The 21,447-nt window shown below is 37.8% G+C and overlaps 1 protein-coding gene across 5 annotated transcripts in view; it reads left to right on the forward strand.

Moving 5' to 3' along the window:
- The first annotated feature begins 215 nt into the window (after positions 1–215).
- Positions 216–21,447, forward strand: part of BOD1L1 (biorientation of chromosomes in cell division 1 like 1) — a 36,103-nt gene continuing 14,871 nt past the window's right edge. The window contains exons 1-12 of one of the 5 annotated variants that reach the window (XM_015625019.3): positions 236–398; positions 1,647–1,837; positions 3,003–3,605; positions 4,074–4,217; positions 5,553–5,722; positions 6,615–6,738; positions 7,065–7,209; positions 7,869–7,944; positions 8,816–14,930; positions 16,804–16,865; positions 18,283–18,352; positions 20,825–20,868. In XM_015625019.3, coding sequence (XP_015480505.1) covers positions 1,654–1,837; positions 3,003–3,605; positions 4,074–4,217; positions 5,553–5,722; positions 6,615–6,738; positions 7,065–7,209; positions 7,869–7,944; positions 8,816–14,930; positions 16,804–16,865; positions 18,283–18,352; positions 20,825–20,868 — 7,737 coding nt within the window. In that variant the 5' untranslated portion in view covers positions 236–398; positions 1,647–1,653. Of the gene's footprint in view, positions 399–1,646; positions 1,838–3,002; positions 3,606–4,073; positions 4,218–5,552; positions 5,723–6,614; positions 6,739–7,064; positions 7,210–7,868; positions 7,945–8,815; positions 14,931–16,803; positions 16,866–18,282; positions 18,353–20,824; positions 20,869–21,447 lie in introns of all 5 variants that reach the window. The other 4 variants (XR_004496938.1, XR_004496937.1, XM_015625020.3 and 1 more) reach the window with 4 other exon arrangements.

The following is a 21,447-nucleotide window of genomic DNA, read 5'->3' on the forward strand; positions in this document are numbered from 1 at the left end:
CGCTCGCGGCCGCGGGGGCGAAGCCGGAGCCCCGCGTTCGGCCGGGAGCGCGGGCTGGCCGGCCGTGCACGCACGGTCACACACACCTGGTTCGCGCAGGGGCTGGCGCGGCAGCCTTTAACGCGCTGCCGTCGCCGCAGGGCAGAGGCTGCGCCTGCAGAGGAGCACCGGGGGGATCCGACTGGGCTCCCAGCTGTGCCAGCCTGGGCTCCGGGAGGATAACAACCACTTATATGATCCTTCCGGTCCAACCTCTCTGCTGTTGCTTTCTAGCCTGCCTACCAGAATTTGAGACAGCGCGTTGACAACTTTGTTTCCAATCATTTGGCAACTCATACCTGGAGTCCTCATCTCAACAAGAACCAGCTGAGAAATAACATTAGGCAGCAGGTTCTCAAGTAAGTGGTAGCTCGGGTTTCTCTGAACGTGCTCGTGTACTGTGATAGGTGACAAAGGCTCTGGGTGAGTGTGAAGTGGGCTGCTTTCTTCAGCGAAACATCTGAAAAAGTTGGGTTGTTTTCCTATCTCAGTGTTTAAAATGTGTTATTACTTGAGGTAGTAAATCACCATTAGTATTGGTCAGAATTGGTCTGCAGATGTTCTTTGATCTGATCCAAGTTTATGTAGTGGTGGAAACCTTGATTTTGACTTGAGATGTAACCCCCTAGGTAAAGACAACCTTTACTTTTTCTTTTAAGGGAGATACTAATAAAATTGCAATTATCGTGTTTAGAGCTAAGGAGAAGCACTTCACAAATTCAACTCTTCAGAGTATAAAGCTAAAGTCAAAAAATATAAAATAGGAAAAAAAAATCTAGCTGGACAGAGAAGCAGTTTTAAGAACTGCTGTTATGTTAAAATTATGCCAGACACTAACTTGATATTACATTATTTCATGAATGTTCCTCCAGTCTTTTTTCTCAAATCTTAGACTCATAAGAAACATTAGAAAATTTCTTCAAAGTACCATGAGTCTGGCCATTAAATTGGGTCAAACCATGGATTTGGGAACAAACTTAAACAGTTGTGCTGTGGTAGTGCCATTGATAACTTGTACTGAGGACTGTTTGGTTTGTAGGGAGGGGAGCTGTTGTTCTTTCTTGTTAAAGAAGCAATGAGGACGAGAGGTAACATATGTCCCACAAAAGACTAGAGGGGTCTACAGAGATAAACTTTATAGCTGTTTTGTTTTTTTCTATTTTATTTTACTGAAGATTAAGTGCATTCTATAAAGGTGCAGAACTTGCCACCTTATACTGGGCAGAAAGTAACTTCGGGTAGTGATGAGTAGTTTAGGAGTTGTTTATGCCTCCTGTCTTCTATAATTCATCTCTTTTTTGCTATGATAATTGTTAATACAAGTTTTCTTCTAAATTCTTTTCCAAAATACGGGTTTTGCACTTAGATAACACTTGTAAGTGTAACCATTAATGATGTAACAACAGGCTGTTTATTGTATTAATTCCCTGTGCTTGGATTGTTTTGTTTCTCTAGCACTTTTTCTTATGGGTGATGCACAGGCTAAATGCATAGCTCTGGGAATGCTCAGAAAACATTGGTGCTTCAGTGGAGCACAGATGATCATATTTCATTAAAATGTTCTTGAAAACTAATTTTTCATACTAATTTATGTAACTTTGTTTCAGGTCTGGAATGTTAGAATCGGGAATTGACAGAATTATTTCTCAGGTTGTGGACCCAAAGATCAACCACACATTCAGACCTCAGGTGGAAAAGGCTGTCCATGAATTTTTAGCCACATTGAATCACAAAGAGGAGGCAGGCCCCAGTACGTCTCCAAGTGAGGAGAAAGCAGATGCTTCTGTTACAGTGCAAGGTATTCTACCATTACTCTGAGCAGCCTATTAACAAAAGAATGGGGTTTGAGAGAGCAGAATTATAGACTAGGTTTTCTTCCACCATAACACTGTTAGTATCAGTATTAGCAAGCTGAGGTCCAGGCAGCATGCCTGAACACTTGTCTCTTACTCTGTATATAAAGGTAGAAAGCAAAAGAGATGTCACGCTGTTATGACCATGTTACTCTTTCATTTCTGCTTGAGATTATGAGGGATCAGTTTACTATGGGGAGAAAAATTGGTCTCAGTATTATAGGATCAGATAAGACATAGCTGTAAGAGAAGAATGATGCAACTTTTTTGTCCATCAGTAGAGGCAAAAAAAGTTACTCAAGAGACAGTTACCTGTGCAGTTACTGTATGCCATAAAATTTGGATGGCTAAGGTCCTATTACCTGTATCAGCTTCTAAACCCTCCTGCAAGTAACTGTCTATTCTTTCCTGTTCTAAGAGACTCCACAGCCTTCCATCTGTTTGCAGCCTTTATTTAAGTCCAAGCCTTTTTCCTGTGAGGCCCATTTCCTTTAAAATGGGTTAACAAGCCAACTGCAGTTTTTAGTGCTAGTCCAGTTAACTCTTAGTCATCCATCTTCAAAGCTGGTTCTAAAATGATGGAAAAGTGATAAAGTATTTCTGATAGTCCTGTTGTTATATAGTCAATATGCTGAGTTGATTTTCCATGACATTTATGGAGATACTAGACGTGTGAGGACCCGACTTTCTCCTGCAGTGTATAAATATATATCTTTATATGTATATATTATGTACATACGTATTTGATCCAGAGTTGTCATCCTACTTAGGATGTTGGTAAAGTTGAATGAGGGCTGTGTTCAGATGTCCTTCCCATTGACAATCCTCACTTTCCCTAGGCTGACCTCAGTAACAGTGGTGCATCACAGAGCAAAATGAATCTGTAGTAATCTTATGGTGCTTGCTGCAGGAATGCAACATCTTGGAGATTTTTGTTCTGTTCTTTTTCTTAACCAAAATCTCTCAAGGCAAAATCAGTCAAATATTTTAGTTAACTGTACATATTTTGTAGAGAGTGCTTACTCTGTTTATTTCACTTGTTTAACCTTCTGTCTGAACAGAAGTACAGAAACTAGGGTGAAGTAAAACTGTTCTTTTTTACTATTCAAGGTGTCTCTGCTACAACTCCAAGTGCTAATGTAGCTAGTGATGCAATGTCCATTTTGGAAACAATAACTTCTCTTAATCAAGAAGCAAATGCTGCCAGGGCTTCAACAGAGACCTCAAATCCCAAAAACAATGACAAAGTTGCAAAAAAACTCTCATCTCAGCAGAGTGTGGATGGTAGCACTGATAAAGAGAGAAATGCAGAGGACTTAACAGACAGAGAGAAAACAATTTGTGACCTTTCTGGAGAAGGGGCTGAAACACTTGCAAAGTGTGAAGATATAAATGAGCTTCCCTGCCAAAGTGAAGAAATAAAAAATTCAGCAAAGGATACTAATATTTTGACTTTTACACATAAAGATAGTCAACAGGAAAGTGAAGATGTAAAGAGCAAATTATCGGATAAATCTGACAAGAAACCAGAGATCAGTGAAAGAAGAAAAGACAAGAAGGAAAAGCTTGAAAAGAAGTCTGATCATTCAAAGAAAAGTGATGATACTACAAAGTTAAAAGAAGAAAAGCAAGCAAAAGAGTCGGAACCAGTAAAACAGTTAGTTCCAGAAAAAAATAGCAATAAACATAGAACAGCTGAGAACACTAAAGAAGGTATGGTGTGGGCAATGCCCTTCCTCCAAATATGGATAAGGATTAAGGTTTCTAAGTTTATTCAGGAGTTGAATCAGTATATTTGGAATGTAAGTTTTCTGCTAGTTCTGGCAAACTGATCTGCTAGTGACAATTGGACTTGATCCATCTCTCTTAACTGAGGTACCTGAATTAGGAGTCAGATTACCTTTGATTCCTCTGGTGTGTGATTGGTCATCTTAATCTGGCAAGTTCTCTCAGCAATTTCAGTCCTCATTTAAAGTTTATAGTTCTACCTCAGAGTGATTTTTGTTTTGAATAAACCAGAGTTAGTCTGGTTATTTCTTTAGTGTTATAATTTTGTTTTCTTATTTCTAATTCTTTACCTAGTATTGTTACCAATGACAAAATTGATGTTTCCGTAGGAAAAGTTTCACAAACTCAGTTTGCTGCCTTACAGCTCTTTGTTTTTACTTTTTCCTTTGCAAGATATGTTAATAGATTCTGATATGGATGTACTCAGTGACATCACAGTCAGCTCTGTCCATACCAGTGACCTTTCTTCCTTTGAAGAGGAAAGCGAAGAGGAGCCTGTAATTTCTGACAGTACTGAAGAAGGGGAGATCACATCAGGTGGTAAAATAATTACATTGTTAACTGGCAGTAAAGGAGTATGTAATGCTTTTGAACATACCATGTCATTAATTTGAGGGTTTGCAGTATTGTGCCTATCTATGAGAGAGACTTTGAATGTGAACCGGATAGTATTTGTGCAGTTTCAAAAGATGAGTAGTGGATTTATTTTTTTGAATGTTTTTATTCATATAATATAGTTTGGTGTATTCTAAACGTTGTAAATAGCTTTTTATGCTACCGTATTTCACAGATGACAAAAGCATTTAATGGTGAATGCCTCTTTTCTGCAGGGTTTTTTGCCCTCTTGTCTGCCATGAACTTGGTATAACACTGGAGTGCTTTGTGATCCGGGGTAGTGGTTGTAGCTGACTTTGTAGATCAGATCGGATTTAGAGCTTTAAGATTCAGGAACTTGGCCACAGTAGAAAGAATAGGAATGGATCTAGATTTAGAAGTTCAGAAACACCAAGTCGTTTCACCGACTGTGTTGCCTTCTTGTGTTCTCCCTGTCTAGTACAGACTTCAGATTCTGATTTCTGCAGTTAATAAAACTTTCCACTTTATAATATAGAATGCCTTAGTACCTGAATGAATTCACTCTAGTATGCTCACAGCTTACCTTTTCTGTTCTAAAAATATAATTTAGAAGCACTGAATCATTTGTGAATTCTCTGGCTTTGAAACATGACAGATTGTGTTCAGTTATGACTAAATATTTATGAAATGAAAGCAAGCCTTAAGTATGTTTCAGGAATACAAATAATTTATATAGTATTGCTCTATTTTTAGTAATCCTGATAAAACTGTAATAGATGTATTTATTTTTACTTGATTTAATTCTTAGATGTGTCTAACCAACTGTGTGGTTTTTGTATGTATTTCAGTAAGCCAGCTGATTTTTGTGTACTCATATACTATACTGATATTTTTGGTGTGGGGGAGAATTAAAATTTAATACATAGTGAAAATTGCATTGACTTCTCATACATATTAAGCTACTAAATACTGTATGTAAAGGGGCAGTAGGATTACAGGTATGAAGGGTAAGCCTCTTGTTGTGTGTCCTCAGTTTTAGTGTACTGGTTTGTTACCAGGTTTGTGTCATGCAGTTTTTTTGGCTGAATGATGTACATGAATGCATCAATGCACTTTCAGTTTTTTCATAATATAGTTATATTTTGATGCTAAAAGGATTTAATTTTCTTAACTGTTTATTATTTTAGAGTAAATAATTGTTGATACATTTTGAGTAGCTTTGCCTTCTCACAAGTTATATTGAAAGCACTGCCCGAATTTATCAATCTATCTCTACACTCACCAACCTTTCTTTAGATGAAGAGGAGAAAAACAGTCACAGTAAGACAAAGCCCCATGTGAACGAGCTGAGTGATGGGAAAGCCAAGCCTGTGCGCCACGCTTATGTTCGCAAGCCTTTCCTATACTCCAAATACTTCAGTGATTCTGATGATGAAAAAACTGTAGAACAGCGCCGTCAGTCCATTGTAAGTGTGGATTTTGCTACTGCTCACATCCTGGCTCCAAAACTTTTTAGAGCAGAAATTCCACTTCTGGTTTGGTGGTGGTTTGTGCGAGGTGGGGGGATCTTCAGTATTTTCTCCCTTCAGGGTTTTTTTTCCCCTTGTATTACAGCTGCCCTTTCTTCAGGTTTCTATCAGGATGGCATGATCTGCTCTCTAGCTCAGCACTCTGCTCTGCTTGTTACAGTTTGAGGGCTTCTGGCAGTGAAAGCAAAGACAGTTTTCTGTCTTCTTCCTCTTGCCCTAAAATACAGTGACAATTTGGATGAAAAAAGTAGCCTGTATCTACTTGCAGCCTGCCTTCACTGGGATCTTTCTGCAGATCAGGCTTGTGTTGAGTACTTCAGGCTACCTCATTACCCCAACTCTTTACAAATGTAGTCCTTGCGGACCATGAAATCAGTAGTTTGTAGCAAGTCTGCAGTCACTGAGAATGGAAACAAGAGATTTAAGCATGTGCACTGTTCTGTGGCACCAAAAGGGCCAGCACAGAGAAGAGGGAGTAGCAGTTCTTTTAGATTTTCTCCCTTGGCCAGATACATATATTTATAGTTAGACATATAAAAAAATGTATATGTTGTATATACATACAAATAAAACATGCATTCTTTGAGAAGGTTACATAGCTTCAATCTGCAGTGTTGAGCAGCAAGGAAATTCTGGAACTCAGCTAATTTAACTTCCCAAAAATATTAGAGGATTCCATTAACTTGTATATGATTTCTAAGGCGTATTTATGTTTTAGTTTGCCTTTAAGCTGCAGTGTTCTGTTTTCTATGGGGTTTAGACTTATATTTGTAGTCAGAGTGCCCTTTGAACTAATGATAAATTGTTGTCCTTGGTTTTGTATCTCTAGGCCAAAGAAAAGGAAGAGAGACTCCTTAGAAGACGAATTAACAGAGAGAGACTTGAAGAAAAACGTAAACAGAAGGCTGCAGAAAAGACAAAATCCCTAAAAACTGGAAATCAGAATGCTAAAGGTATGAGAAGAAAAGCTGTGAGTTCCCCACACCACTCTGCTCTCACTTACTCCCCATAGAATAAAACATTCAGCTTTGAATAATGCTCATACAGATCTGTAGTTGTGTGTTTCCCTTAATAATTCAACAGTGATGTAAGAGAAAAAATTATAATGCAAAGTATTAATTCTTCACTTTTTCATATATCCATTATACTCCTTAAGCTCAATTAGTACCTAACTGCTATTCTCTGCTACACCTTAGTACTTTCTTACTGCTTTCTGTCATGTTTATAGCTGAAATACTAATACAATGGTGTGTATTTCATCATATGTGTGTTATTTTAGGAAAAAGTGGCTTGCATTTAGAAGAACCTTCATCAAAAAGTCTAGAGTCAAAAACTACTGGTACCAGCATTAAGGATGTGCTTAAAGAACAGAAATTTTTGGAAAAAAAAGTGGCCCTGAGCAGAAAAAGGAAAAGAGATTCAAGGTATTTATGTATTTGCTCAAAAGGACTTAAAGTTTTGAATACTCATTTTTGCAGATTGGAAAGGTTCTTTTCAACTTTGTACTTAGCCTTATACATTTAAACAATTTTTTCTTAGAATATTCGCATAATATTGTTACTAATGAACATGAAATTCAGGCAGAAGGATTACAGCTGGTTAAATATGTTGCAGCTCAAACTGCAGTACCAGTCTTTGTGGTTTTTCATAGAATGGTAATAAAGGCATGAAAATGGAAAGCTTTTACATGTTAGTGCATCTAATAGGCAAGTCTTCATCTTTAGACTGATGTTTCTTGTAGGTACATACCTGTGTACATAACTGTCTGCATGGAGGTGAATGTGGGGCAAGGAGAACTCTTACCCATTTAACAGGGACAACAGCAGTACTAATGTCATACTGCTTAAAAGCACTGGTATTCAGCATGGTTTTGAAACTGATATATATATATATATATATATATAATTTTACAAGAGAAAAAAGCCTGGGCAAATTGGTTAGTCAGAAGTTGATGATCATGTTCTGTTTCTGTATTTTTAGTGGGCATTTCTCTCGTGTTCAGCTTTGAAAGCAGAAAGTTTACAAAGTTATGTTAAGCTGGTACCGATTGTTCTTTGTTAAATTGTCCAAATACCTGTTTCAGGCATGCTGAAGATAGCTGCAGAAAGAAAAATGAGCCATCTGAAGAAGATTCTAAAGAAATGCAAAAGACAAATGAGGTAGGTGTTTCTTAAGTATAAATCTTGTGGTCTTCCTTTTAATTCTGATAGTACTCTTCCATATGTCCACACCAAACTGCATATAATTGCATTTGTTCTCACTGTTAAGTTTTTCCCTGCCTGTTGTTTCAGTTGTATTAGTGATCTGACATCACTGTAGTAATGTTTTCTGAATTTCAGTAGCCACTGAAGTATGGTCTGTGTATTCAGTGCTGATGCAGTTTGAGCCCTAATCTGTGAAGCATACTGGGTTTTTGACAAGAGTGGTGTCTTTATACACAAAGACTTGAGCTTGATTGGTTTAAACCTTACACTGGAAAGTTAAAGGAAAACTGACTGTGCTCCAAACACAAAAGGAAAAAAAAAATTTATGGGGAGAATTTTATGAATAACATTGTTTAAATTAAAAAAGATGTGAGTGGAAGTTCTAGTAGAAGTCTAGATGTATCTGTTTTAGGTTTTGGTGTGTTGTTTAGTTCCAGATTTTTAGTTACGCCAAATATGTTTTACCAAGAAGCATAATAGCTATTTAAAGTAGCTTACAGAGTACTTGAAATTGTGCTTGTCTGGTCAAAAACCTTTTTTAAGTCATTTTAGAAAAAATGCTGTATGAAAAAAAGATAATAAAGTTCAGACAGCTTAAGCATAACTTCTGCTTTAGATTTTTCCACTATAGCAGACAGCTGAAATGAAAATGGCAATTTTCATTTCCTGACTATATTTTAGATTAATTTTTATTACAATGGTAAATGTATTCCTTAGTGTGTATTGGGTTTTTTTCAAGAATTTGTGCTTGACAGTTCTGTTCAGGCACATAAGTGAAGGAACTGTGTAATATGTACTTAAGTATATTTAAAAATCTCTTTTGTAGACTTGTGAAAAAAATTCTTCCAAAGAACTGAAGCACAATCATGGAAAAAATGAAATCTCTAAACAGCTTAGAAGACTTTCAGACTGGGGGCATTCAGCTGAGGAAAGCAAAAGTGATGCTAAAGCAGAAAAAGAGCATAAAAGAAAAACATCCACTTCTCTTCAGGCTGAAGGAGCTCAGCAGGACAGTGAAACAAGGGATCCAAAAAAACAACTGGATAAAGCAGAAGTCAATACTGAAGAGCCACAGAAGCAGAAATCCATATCTAAGAATGAAAAACACCCCAAAAAAGATACTGACACAGAAGTTCAACATCTGAGAAATTCTGCCAAAAAAGAAGCCAAGGCTTACAGAGATAAGAATGAAAAGGAAAGAACAGCTTTAGAAGATAAAATTTCTTTAAAGCACAAATATAAAGGAGATGGTATTCACAAGTCAGGTGAAGATGGTGAACTTCATTCTTTTGAGCGAAGTTTGAAAGGAGAGGATGGTGGCCAGAAACATAATCAACAAATAAAGGTTTCCTCAGATGACAAAGGTGAAAAAAAAAGTAAACACCGAAGTGAACGGAAAGTATCAGTAACAGGAAAAGATGGGAAAAACCCTTCTGAATCAACCTTAAAAGCTGAAGAATTGCTGCGGAAAGAAAACAAGAAAGACAGACATCTCTCAACAGACAAACCAAGAGCAGAATGCAAGACCAAAAGGTCCTTGAGTGATTCTAAGACACAGAAGGATTCCCTAAGTGCCTCAAAACAACCTGGTTCAGCATCACACAGAAGGAGCGAAAGCTACTCAGAAGATAAACATGAAATAGAGTCAACTAACTCTGATAGTAATGTAAAACTTGAAGACGGTGTTCATAAAGATAGACGAAGATCTAAGAGCCTTGCAGAAGACAAGATTTTGTTAAAATCCAAGTCAAAGAGTCACAGTAAGCAGTTCAAAGCATCTGAAACAGAACAGGAATCAGCAAAACAAGACACTGGACAGAAACTAGACAAAGAAAAAAGCCTGGAAGACAATGATTCAGATAAACAACATAAATCCAGGAATGAAGATAAAGGTTTGGAGGAGAGTGGTGCTGAGTTACAGCTTGCCAGTGGCCCACAGTCAACTCAGGGATCACAAAAAGACTTTAGTCACAGAGTAAAGTTACATTCTGGGGTAAAAGGGGCTGTAAAAGAGAAATACAGAGGTGATAAAGATTTAAGTAATTCCAAACTAGAAAGAAGGGTCTCTGCTGAAGGTCATAAAAGCAGAAACTTAAAGCACAGCAACAAGGAAATAAAGAAGAAGGAAGAGAGCATCAAATTGGAAGATAAAGATACTAAAGAAATGGACAGTGGGCATGAAAGATCTAATGTCACAATGTCAGTGGAGAAAAAACAAAGCAAGAGAGCATCCTGTGAAAATAGAAAAGGCAGTATATCAAACCAAGATTTGCTTAAGGAGGAAAAGCAATCAGCTAGCATAACTGAAAGCAGCCAGGTTCCAGCCCCTCAAAAGGCAGCTATGAATAATGATGGCTTGCATGCTGGTCATGAGGAAGAGCTAATGGAACTTGATTTGAAAAAAACAAAAGTACAGGATGCATCTAACATTAATGGAAAAAACATTCAAAACTCTCTCCAAGCCACAGATGCCAAGTGTGCAGTAAAACAGAAGGGATCTCGTTCTATTTCAAATAAGGAATTAAAGCACAGCTTGGCAGATCCTGAAGCCCGTGAATCACAGTTTCTGCCTGCAGCTGAAAAAACTGTTGAGCAAGATTATACTTCTAATAAACAAGTTGGTGCCTTAGACCCTTTGTCCAAAAAAGCTTCCATGGTTCAAGGACCCAGTAAACAAGGGGCTTGTAAAACGAGTACTGTGTATGAAACAAGTGGTAGAACCTTAAAGAATATGTCCACTAAGGATCAGGCTTCAAAAGAGAGCAGAAGACCAAAGAATTTTAAGACTGTGATAAATTCTAATTCAGATGATGTTCCTTTAGCAATTCATTCCTCAAGAGAAGATGCTGCTGATGCAAAGTCCATGGATACAGATATCTTGGATTTTACAGATTCTTTAGGTACCGTGTCTAAAGAATGTCACAATTCAGATGGGACATCCTTATTGGAAGATGCTGTCCTTTTGAAGAATGATAAAGCACAGGTTGTATACATGGAGCAAGATAGTGCAGTGCCGAGTTCTGTCATGAAAGGTGATGGTGACAACACCATCATGGCAAACAGTATGGAAAAAGTTAATGAGGTGTCCCAGCCTGATGAACAGGCAATGGAAGACAGTACAGCTGGGTTATGTAGGCAGCTAGATTACAATGAAGCAGGAAAGTCAGAAAGATCTCAATATAGAGAGTTAAAAAGAAAAGAGGAAAACTTGGTAACTGAAGATCACGGAGAGGTAACAACACAAGAACTTACCCTAAGAAGAAAAGGAAAAGAGTGCTTGAATATAGGTCCTTCCACAAAGGCAGAAAGAAGCACCATGAAGGATAGTGTGGAAAAGAACAGGGTGCATGACACTGATGATGTGATCCAGTCTTCCTCTGTTTTAGTGCCTGAAGGAGTTCCTGAGGAAAGTTGCAAAGGCTCTGTTACAGCCGATGGCCAAGAAGGGACTAATGTGGTTGGCATGGAAGACAAAAATGAAAGTAATGCTGTAGGTACCAGTGCAGGAAGTGGTAAACTTAGTTCATTGTATAGCAGCCCGCAAAAAACTCCAGCCAGCATGATAGGAACTAGCACAGAAAAGATCACTGAGAGTACTGCAATGGCAACTAGTACAGAAGGAGGGAGAGCTGAGGGTACATCACATTCTGGAAAGGACAGTGATGCTACAACCACTTGCTCAGAAGAAGAAAGTGAGGTGACAGTAATCTGCACAAGCATAGAAGCTGATGAGGGTTTCACAACAGGCACGTGGGTGAAACATGGTGAGGGCTGTAGTTTTATCACAGGAGCAGATGTTGGTGACTGTACTGTTGCAGCAGCTGAAGAAGGTGGTGGCAGTGTTGTCACCGAAGGATTAGCAGAAAGTGAAAGTTTCCTAACAAGTACAGGAGAAGAAAATGGTGACTGTACCATGGTTGATGCAGAAGAAGGTGGTAAGGATTCAGTGAACCCAAGTGAAGTGGAAATTGAAGACAGCGTGAATAGTGCTGGGACAGAAGAAAAAGATGATGCTGTGACTAGTGCAGGCTCTGAAGAAAAGCAAAATACCTCAACTTGTGTAGATACAGGCAAATTTGAAAGTTCTGTGTCCTGCTTAGGTGAAATGGAGAGCGATGGAGCTGTAACTAGTGCAGGGACAGAAACAGGTGAAGGGTCAACCAGTGGTGATAATTTAGGTGAATTTAGGGGCAGTGTGACAGCTGGCCAGGTAAAAGAACATGAAGGTACTGTGACTTGCACAGGTGCAGAAGAAAGAGGTCATAACTTCATCATCTGCTCTGTGACTGGTACAGATTCCCAAGGAGAAAACACTGTAACTGGTGCATGTATTGCAGTGGTCACAAACAACAGTGCCACAGCTGGAACTAGTGGTGACAAATCTGAGGATACTGTAAATGGTGAAAGTGCAGTGACCAGCACAGGTATAACCCCAGAAGATGATGCTGAAATTTCAGCAGTCTGCACAGGGCTAGAAGACAGCAACGAGGGATTTGTAGTTTGTTTGGAAGCTGAAAAATGTGAAAGTCTAATGGACAGTACGAGGGCAAAGGAAGAAGCCAGTATCACTACAGTCAGTGTAGGTCTGTGTGATGATGAAGGTTTTGTGACTAGTACAGGCTCAAAAGAAGAGGATGAAGAAGGTGAGGACATTGTGACCAGTACAGGAAGAGGAAATGAAGAAAATGAGCATGCTTCTACTTGTACAGGAGTGGAAAGTGAAAGTGCACTAATTTGTATAGGTGCAGAAGAAGGTGAAAGTTCCATTATCTGCATAGTTGCTGAACAAATGGAAGCTGAGTCAGGAGTGGCTGGCACAGATACAAATAAGCTTACTGTTGACAGTATGACAAGTGCAGAGAAAGAAGCTAATTGTGGCACAGACTGCAAAAATGATAAAGGCGTTGTTGAAAGCAGTGTGACCAGTGCAAGTGCTGCAGATGAGGGTGCCTTAGCTGCACAGTCAGGAAAGCATGAAGGTACCTTGCTTCCCTCAGATGCTGAGGAATGTGAGCGTCCCATGACTAGTGCTATGGCAGTGCAGGATAAGACACAGTTTGGTGCTGAAGACAAGCATGAGAATGCCATGCCTTCCTTTGATAGCAGAGAACTTGATGCCTCTATAAGTAGTGCAGTTCCAAAGAAAGATGAGACTTCTCTTACTCCTGCTGACAGAGAAGTAAAAATAAAAGGTGATGTCATCTCTACCAGCACAATGGAAGATGCTCCTTTACATTCAGCCGCAGATGCTGAAGAAGGTCCACTTGCTGTTGCAAGAGTAAATGAAAGTGGGGAAAGCTCTATGATTGTAATAGACACTGAAGACACAGTGCCTATGCCCAGCACAGCTACAGAGTTTAAAGAGTGTGTGAATACTTCTAGCAGTAAGCAGGAGAAAGATGAGTGCACTATGATTTCCACAAGTATTGTGGAGGAATTTGAGGCTCCTATGTCAAGTGCAGCTATGGAATATGATGGTCAGCTCCCATCTGTGAAAACAGAGGAAACAAATGACAATGCTGTGGTGTCTGTAGATATGGAAGTATATGAGGTTCCCATGCCTAGTGAGGCCAGCACAGGAGGAGATGATAACGGTGATGATGGAAGTCACCCAACTGCTAGTGGTAAGGAAGAAAAGGATGAGTGTGCTATGATTTCCACAAGTGTTGTGGAAGAACAAGTAATCCTAATGTCAAGTGAAGTCACAGAAGAGGTGATTCAACGTATCTCAGACACAGAGTCAAAAAATGAAACACTAATGATCTCTACAAGTACAGCAGAATGTTTTGAAGCTCCTATGTCTAGTGTAACTATTCAAGATGAAAACAAACTCACTGCTTCAGAAACAGAAGGAAGATATGAAGCTGCTATGATCACTACAAGCATGACAGAAGAATGTGAGATAGTCCTGATCAGTGCAACACCACAAGCTGAAAGTCAGCTCATTGTAGCTGGAGAGGAAGGTGCCATTCTCTCTCCAAATGCATCAGAGGAATGTAGGGTGGTGGAGACCACTGCAACTGTAGATGAACAGTTTGGACTAACTGCTTTCAATGCAGATGGGAAAAGCAAAGGTTCTGTGATTCTTGTGGGAGAATGTGGAGCTCCTGTGCTGAGAGTTGCAACTGACAGTGAAGATCAGCACACTGCTTCAAATATAGCAGATAAGGAGGAGGAGGGGGCAGTGATCACTCTGAGCACAATGGAAGAATGTGATAGTCTCTTCACCTTTACAGTCATAGAAGAAAGTCAACTTGATGCTGAGAGTACAGAAGTAAAAGGCAAAAGTGAAGAAATTTTTAATTCTGCTAACCAGATTGAATGCATCCTTTCAACTACAGCCCCAGAAAAAAGCGGGAATTCTTTGCTTATTGGTAGAGAGAACGAGACACATGAGAGTGGGGTGAGGACAGAATCAGCAGCATCTCAGGCCACAGTAGATGGTGAAATCACAGAAACAGATGAAAATGCAGTGAACCTCATGAGTGTTGATGAGGCTGTTTGTGTGGAGATTAGTACAGAGACTGCTGAGAGTCCTTCCCCAGAGGCAGGTGAGGACGATGAGCAAGCTGAAGATGTTCTGCATGAGGATGTTACATCGGAACTCTCTAGTACCATTTCAGAAGCAGTGGGAGAGAGTGAAGCTGTAAAGAATGTAAACTACAAATTAAATTCAAACATGCTTTTAGAGAGTGACTTTTCTGAAATAAGGACTCCCCTGCCTAAGACAGAGGCTCCTTCCTTAGTTTCTGCCAATGAAGTGGCTGTAAACACCAACCATGGTGATGTCACAATAGAAGCAGAACTAGGGAAAAAAAGGGACCTCACTTTGTTGCATGTAGAAAAGCTACATGATAGTGATGACAAAACCAACTTGATCAAAACAGATGATACTGGCATTGAAGTTACTTTTCAGAAAAGTAATACAACCTTTAATTCAGGTGAGGATTTCTTGATTTTTTTATTTTTTTTTTAATTCTTCAGTTTATAAGTTGTCATAAACAGATTCATTTTACCATTAAAGTTAGAAAAAATTTCTACTGTTCAAATATACCTCACTTTTTCATTAGTTGCAAAATGACTATTAATGCACTTAAGAATTGGTGACATAAAGAAGCATGTGATTCTGGACAAATGAACAACTGAGCACAATTACCTGATTTGTGTTGGAAAACAAATAGTAGAGTGCAAAAAATTTCTAAAAAACATTGACTTAAAGTTGTCAGCTGATAAATAAAAGTTATTTGCAAGGGGCAATTATTGTGGAGGTACACATGGGTTTTGTTTGAATATGTTACAAGATTCAAAAAGTTTTTTTAGGAAAGAGGATGCATTTCATTTTGACATATGTTCATCATTTTAGAAAGGTAACTTCATAGTGATTTTTAAGGTTAAGATTGGTCATCCTGAATCATAACTGCACATTTTCTCTGGGCCATTATTTAATGGTCACGTTCAGATTCACTGTATTACACTTCATTTTGTCTTGTGAATACACTTGAAGTGATTCTGCTTTGTGTTACAAAGGACTCAGCCAGTCATCCTAAATAAGTATTTGAAGTGAGCGGTAGATGACTATTTTAAATAGTGCATGATTGTATATGACATTAAGGATATCATATTCTATATTCAGATCTATTTTTTTCACTAACATTTGAAGTGAATCTGCATGGTTGCTGGTTCCTAAAATACGGTGTAATGAACATTTTACTATTTTTGACCTTGCATCTCTTTGACCCTCTGAAGTAGCTAAAGCACTATTTTTTTAAAAAATTTATGAACTGTGTAGATGCGCTAATGAAGTCAAGATTGTAAATTTTGGGGAAATTAAACTGTAGAAAAATATATTTACGCCACAGGAAGTGGAATTATGCTGATCAAGTACTATTTTTTAAGTATTTTCCTTTTCTTGTCCGTCTTTGCTATAATTTCAAAAAACATTTTATAATGTGGGTTTAGGTCCAGTTTCTCAAAGACTGGCTTTATTCTCTAGTTTTATTGACATTTTGGTTGAGAAGGCTGTCTCTGCAAATTTTGGCATTTTAGGAATTTTTCTTGGAAAGATGCTGGTTTAGTAAGCTTGAAAAATGTTATTTGCTGTTTATATAAGAGGCAAATAAGCCATGAAAGTATAAAATGCTGTACAGTGGAGTATTCCTTTCTCAGTGCTTGCCTCAATCTTTGTCCATTGATTTAGCTTTTGTAAATGGTAATGGTACTTATTGTCTGAACTGCAACCATAATTTAATCACTTCACATGCATTATTGGTAAATTATCATGTAGTAACTATTTCTTTCTGTTTAGGTAAAGCTGTCTAAACAGACTTCTGAAATAGGTTTCCAAAAATGCTGGACAAGTGACGTAATAACCTTAATATTAACTCTTAGCCTTGCATTTATTAATACAGGAGGTAGTTTGCTGTTTGGAATTTGATCTGAAAAATCTGTTGATGGTTTCTTTTTGAAGGAAAAGCAAGAAGAAAAAAACAAAGTTAGAATTCATAAACAAGCAAGGAAAAAAAACCAAAGTCAGAATTCATAAGTAAGCTGTGGTAAATCCTGATACCCGATATTTTCCAAGCCTTTTGTACTTAAGGAAAACACAGCAGTACTTGTGTTCTTGCAGATGCCAAGTTCGGGTTTTATTGAGCTGGTTTGCTGTAAACAGACTGGCTATTGTTTCTGCTGTCCACGGGAAAGGTTTAAATTCATGTGCTGTGTTCATGAGGTAGTACTGAGACATAACATTCTACTGTAACATGAGATAAATGCATAATGTAATCTGATAATTTTAATATATTTGTATTCCATTAGGCAATAATGCAGCCTTACCAAAGTTGGCAGAAGAAGTAGAAAGTACCTTGAGAACTGACAAGGTATTTATGTTATTTTAATTTTTTTACTGCACTGTTTCTTGCTTATTCATATATCTTGCTAGGGTTTCTTCCTGTACCTTTTGATTTTTGTGCAGCAAAAATGGAGATTTAAAAATTTAAACTGGAGGACTTTGAAAGAGTAATTTTTCAGATTATTCAGCTGTAGTTTTCTGAGCAGCTGACTTTTAAATTGCGGGCTGTCCATGTTATTCTTTGTTAGGAATAATTCCCTCCTTCAGCCCTATTCCTTCTGTGACTGAGACATTGAAGTTTGTTTTTTTAAAAATTGGTCATACTGTGTGCATGTTGCTTGATAGTGCTTGTAAAATAGTCACCCACACCCCAGTCTTAGACTTGGCAAATTTTGGTTTAGTCCTTTGAACCAGTAAAGAAACCCACGCTGCTCTGCATTGCATCACATCACTTCCTGGCCAGTCTTCCTACTCACACATCCGTGTTTGTTTGAGCAACACTTGCTGCTGTTGTGTTCTGATAACTACAGCCCATTATCTGCTGTCACAGAAGAGTGGAGCACCCTGCATAATCCAGGGTGTTTGGGCTCATGGTCACCTATAGCTTGTGTAAGACCAAAGCTGAGTCTGTGTGCCTGGGCTGTGTTCCATAGTAGGCAGGATTCCACATGGTCTAATTCTTCATTCAGCTGCGGGACCGCTTTCATGTATTTTGCCAAGCTCTGAGGATAAGTTTTTGAGGGATAACATGGTTCAGAAATTCATCTGTGATGAATCATCAAAATTCACAGAAAGCATCTGTGAAAGGGTGGACTTCGGGAAAGTGGAAGTCAGCTTCAGTCTGCTGGGAATTACTGATAATTCCACCTGCAAACAGCTGCATTGTTTACAGGCATAACATAGTTCTAGAGTCAGTACAGCCATAATGTGGAACTGTAGCTGAGTTTGCAATGTTCAGATCTGACTTAATACACTTCGCTCCATGTAGCATTATTTATGCAATGGTAACGTTGAGCTGATCTGCAACTTGTTTTTTTAAAGAGAAAAAAGCAAGCAAATCTAAAAAACCCACTCAAAACACAAGTTGAAGGAAGATCATTGAACCTCATTATACACAGCAGATCCCTTTTTTCTTTGTATAGATGAACATTTCTAGCTGCAGCTTGTATTTGGAACTTCGAGTCGGTGTTGGACCTTGCATTTATGAAATCTGCTTTTTTCAGCTAATCTGGTACTAATGTTAAGTCTAAGGTCAAATCTAAATAGTGTACTGTTGAACTTAGCTCTGTTCTTTATTAATATATGTACTGATGTCTTACTTAGAAAGCTTTTGAACACTTTTATAGTTCATGATAAGACAGTGTTCATCATGACGTGAAGGAATGGAGTGAGATAGACTTGTTCTGAATATCTGCTATATTTGTTTCTTTTGATTTTGTGTTTAGTCACAACAGCCTGAAAGTGCAAGAAGTGAAGAGGGATGTGTGGATGTTCAAACTACAGAATTGCAAAAAGGTGATTTTCATAGTGATAGCAACTTGCTTTCATGTTGAAGGGACTGAAGGGACTATATACTTAGGATGGGAGGGTTGCAGATTTTTTTATATATGACGTACAAAGGAATTGAAGAAAGCCTTCAGAAATCTTTAAATGTATCTAGGAGTTCAGGGGGCCTTGAATTTGGTTTGTGGGAAAGGAAGGTCAGACTTCTCTTTCAACATGACATGCTGAAAGTAGTAAAGGATTTTAAAATTTGAGATTTAAAAAAAGGTAGACTGCTAATATTCTACTTAAAATCAATAAATAAAAACATTTGTGCAGAAGAATACAGAAACTTCCCCAAGGAATGGCTTTCTTCCTTATGGGTTCAGAACATCCTGGTTTTAGGTTGCTGTGACAGGCCTTGTGAGGATATGAAAATAAGTGCTATATGACAAGTCACAGAGACATTAGATGAAATATTTGGGGTTTTTTGCCTTCCTACCCTTCAAAAGATTAAAATAATTGTGGCCATCCATTCAAATCTGAAGACCAGTTATGAGTAGGTAATCATCTAGTTAGAAACCACAATTAGTCTGCTTGGATCTGCCCTCAGTAATTCCTTTTCCATGTACTTAAACTAATCTTGGTAGGACCAAAACTAAAAAAGGATCCATCCAAATTATGCATTGCAATTTTTTGGCTTTCCTGTTAAAGCAGACACAAAAGCCTCCTTTTTGTCTATCTTGATAGATTTTGTGCTCCAGATGCATTACAAAGATGTTTACCCTACCAGATGAGAGCTAATCCTCAGTTATTGAAATAACAATCAGAACTAAAATGAATCCCAAGGGGTTCCAGTGTTACTGCTGCTTTTATTGTCCAGGGAGGTTAAAGATGCATTTCCTCTAACAGAAAGTTGCAGCTGAAAGCCTACATGCTATGATGGGACACACTGTTGAGTTCACTTCTAAATTTTTAGACTTGCCAAATAGAAAACAAAAGCAGCAGTAATGTCAGATGTGAGCATTGGCATAAAACCTTGGAATTCTCTTTTTATTCTCAGGGCAGGTCAGATTCAGATACCTGGTTATAAGGTGGTGTGTATTCAGCTGAGTGGTAAGAGACATGCTCTGCTCACAAGAAAGCAAATGTAAACCCTGCAAATTGATTAGAAGAATGTAGACTTCAGAACAGCAGATCTAAAATTTGAACAGGTTTTTCTGTACTGTGAGGTTTCTTTGAATAGTCTTTAGAACTCTGCCACTTCCCATCACTCAGTCACCCAGACAGACAGTACTTAAAATGTTAAATGTGCAGATTGAACTAGCTGAGATAATCTTGTTTCTTGTAAAATGTTTAACAAAAGTCCATTTGTTGTGTAAATCATGTTGGATATGACATACTGAAGACTAATGCTTTGTAGATGTTGGTAGAGAGGTTTTTTTCTCCCCCACAATAATCTCTTACATGTATATAAGCATGCATATATACATACTGCTCAACATACGTAAAAGGAAGTTGTTTAAAAGACAAATGTGTGTCCTGTCATGAGTATGAACAGCAGACACAGTAGTTTAGTAGTCCAAGATTCTTTGGAATGTAAACAAATCATTGCTGTTTGAGTGGGTAGGAACTAGCTCTTCATTTGACACTGCTTTAAGAATTGAAAGATGTGCAACTCAGCAGTATAGCTGTGGAAGAATTGTTGCTAAAACATGGAGATTTAAGAAATGAGCTACAAAAGAGATAAAACTGTATGTTAAAATAAAAGTGGGTTTATTTGATTTTAGGTTTGTTTTTGCTGTAGCTGATGGGAAAGTTGCTTGGAATGTTTTAGCAGCTTTTTTAAATCAAGGTATTAATTTGGTGCTTTTGTGAATCAGATTTAAAGAATACTCAGTAGAGCAGCTTCTTTATAATTCTCTTTGTGCATTGAAAGTTACGGAATTCTTTAAAAACTCCAGACCACTCATCAGATCTCATAATTCTTTTCCCTATTTTTGTGATATGGAAGGCTGAGGCTCTACTTCATCAGAGTTAGAGTATAGTGGAGTTTAGCAACTGGACAGTTTCCTTATGTGCATTCTGTCAGCTTCAATTACGCAAACTTTAGTTCTTTAGAAGCATCATGTAGCTTAATCCCATTTTACTTCATCCCGTGATCCAGTATCTAAGATTGTGATGGAAGAAATTCTGATTCAAATGATAGAATTATATTTGAGCTATCAAAGTCACTATAAATTTCAAAGATAACAGCCCCTTCATTGCCTTATTTCAACCATAAAGTGATTTTCAGTTATCCTGTACTCAGAAATTAATATTCTTGTTTAGTTGTGTGGGTATATTGTTAAAGAGAGGATTGGATGTGTCTTATTTGCAGCATTGGAAGTAAGTTTTACATAGTTTCAGGTTCACTGGAATCCTTTAAGGGAGGTGAAGTAGAGGATACTGTGATACTTTGTGCTTGCTTAGCTTTTCTAATTGTGTTAAAATTATTTTTAATAGATGTGCTGCATAGGGATATTCCTTTAGAAAGAGAAACTTCTCATGTAAGTACTTGCTTTTTAGATTTATTCTCTAAATCTGTGCTGCTTTTCTCATACTTGAATTTACTTCTATTTACGTTAAATATTCTCTAAAGGAAAATACTATTTTTGTATATGCAGCGCCTATGTTTGTTGAGACTCTGCAGCTGTATAGGTTGGTGTCTAATTATTCTTTCAAATCTATCAGTGAATAAATCTTGCATTGTTGTTCCACAGTCTATGACTATTTCAAGACTGTTAACTGACAGAAAAGAGAAGTTTGATCTCCATGAAAGTAGAGGAAAAAAAATAAGGATTATTCTTGGAGGTTTTGATCACAATTAGAAACCTATTTTAATGCAGCATGCTGTCTTTCACAAGAACTTATAAGAGAGGGATAACACTGGCAAACTTGGAAATGTAAAGTATATCTTATGGAACAAAACCAAGATATTTAATAAGTAGCAGGCTGAAATGGTGTTTGTGGTTGCTTAAACTTGGGTAATAAATTTATTTATTACTATATTGAAATGCTGTCTGGCCACATTTCTGATGCTAATGAGATAATTCTATTGTTCTTGCATGTAGGAGAATGTCCTTCAA

Source organism: Parus major, chromosome 4, assembly GCF_001522545.3.
Source record: "Parus major isolate Abel chromosome 4, Parus_major1.1, whole genome shotgun sequence".
NCBI lineage: Eukaryota > Metazoa > Chordata > Aves > Passeriformes > Paridae > Parus > Parus major.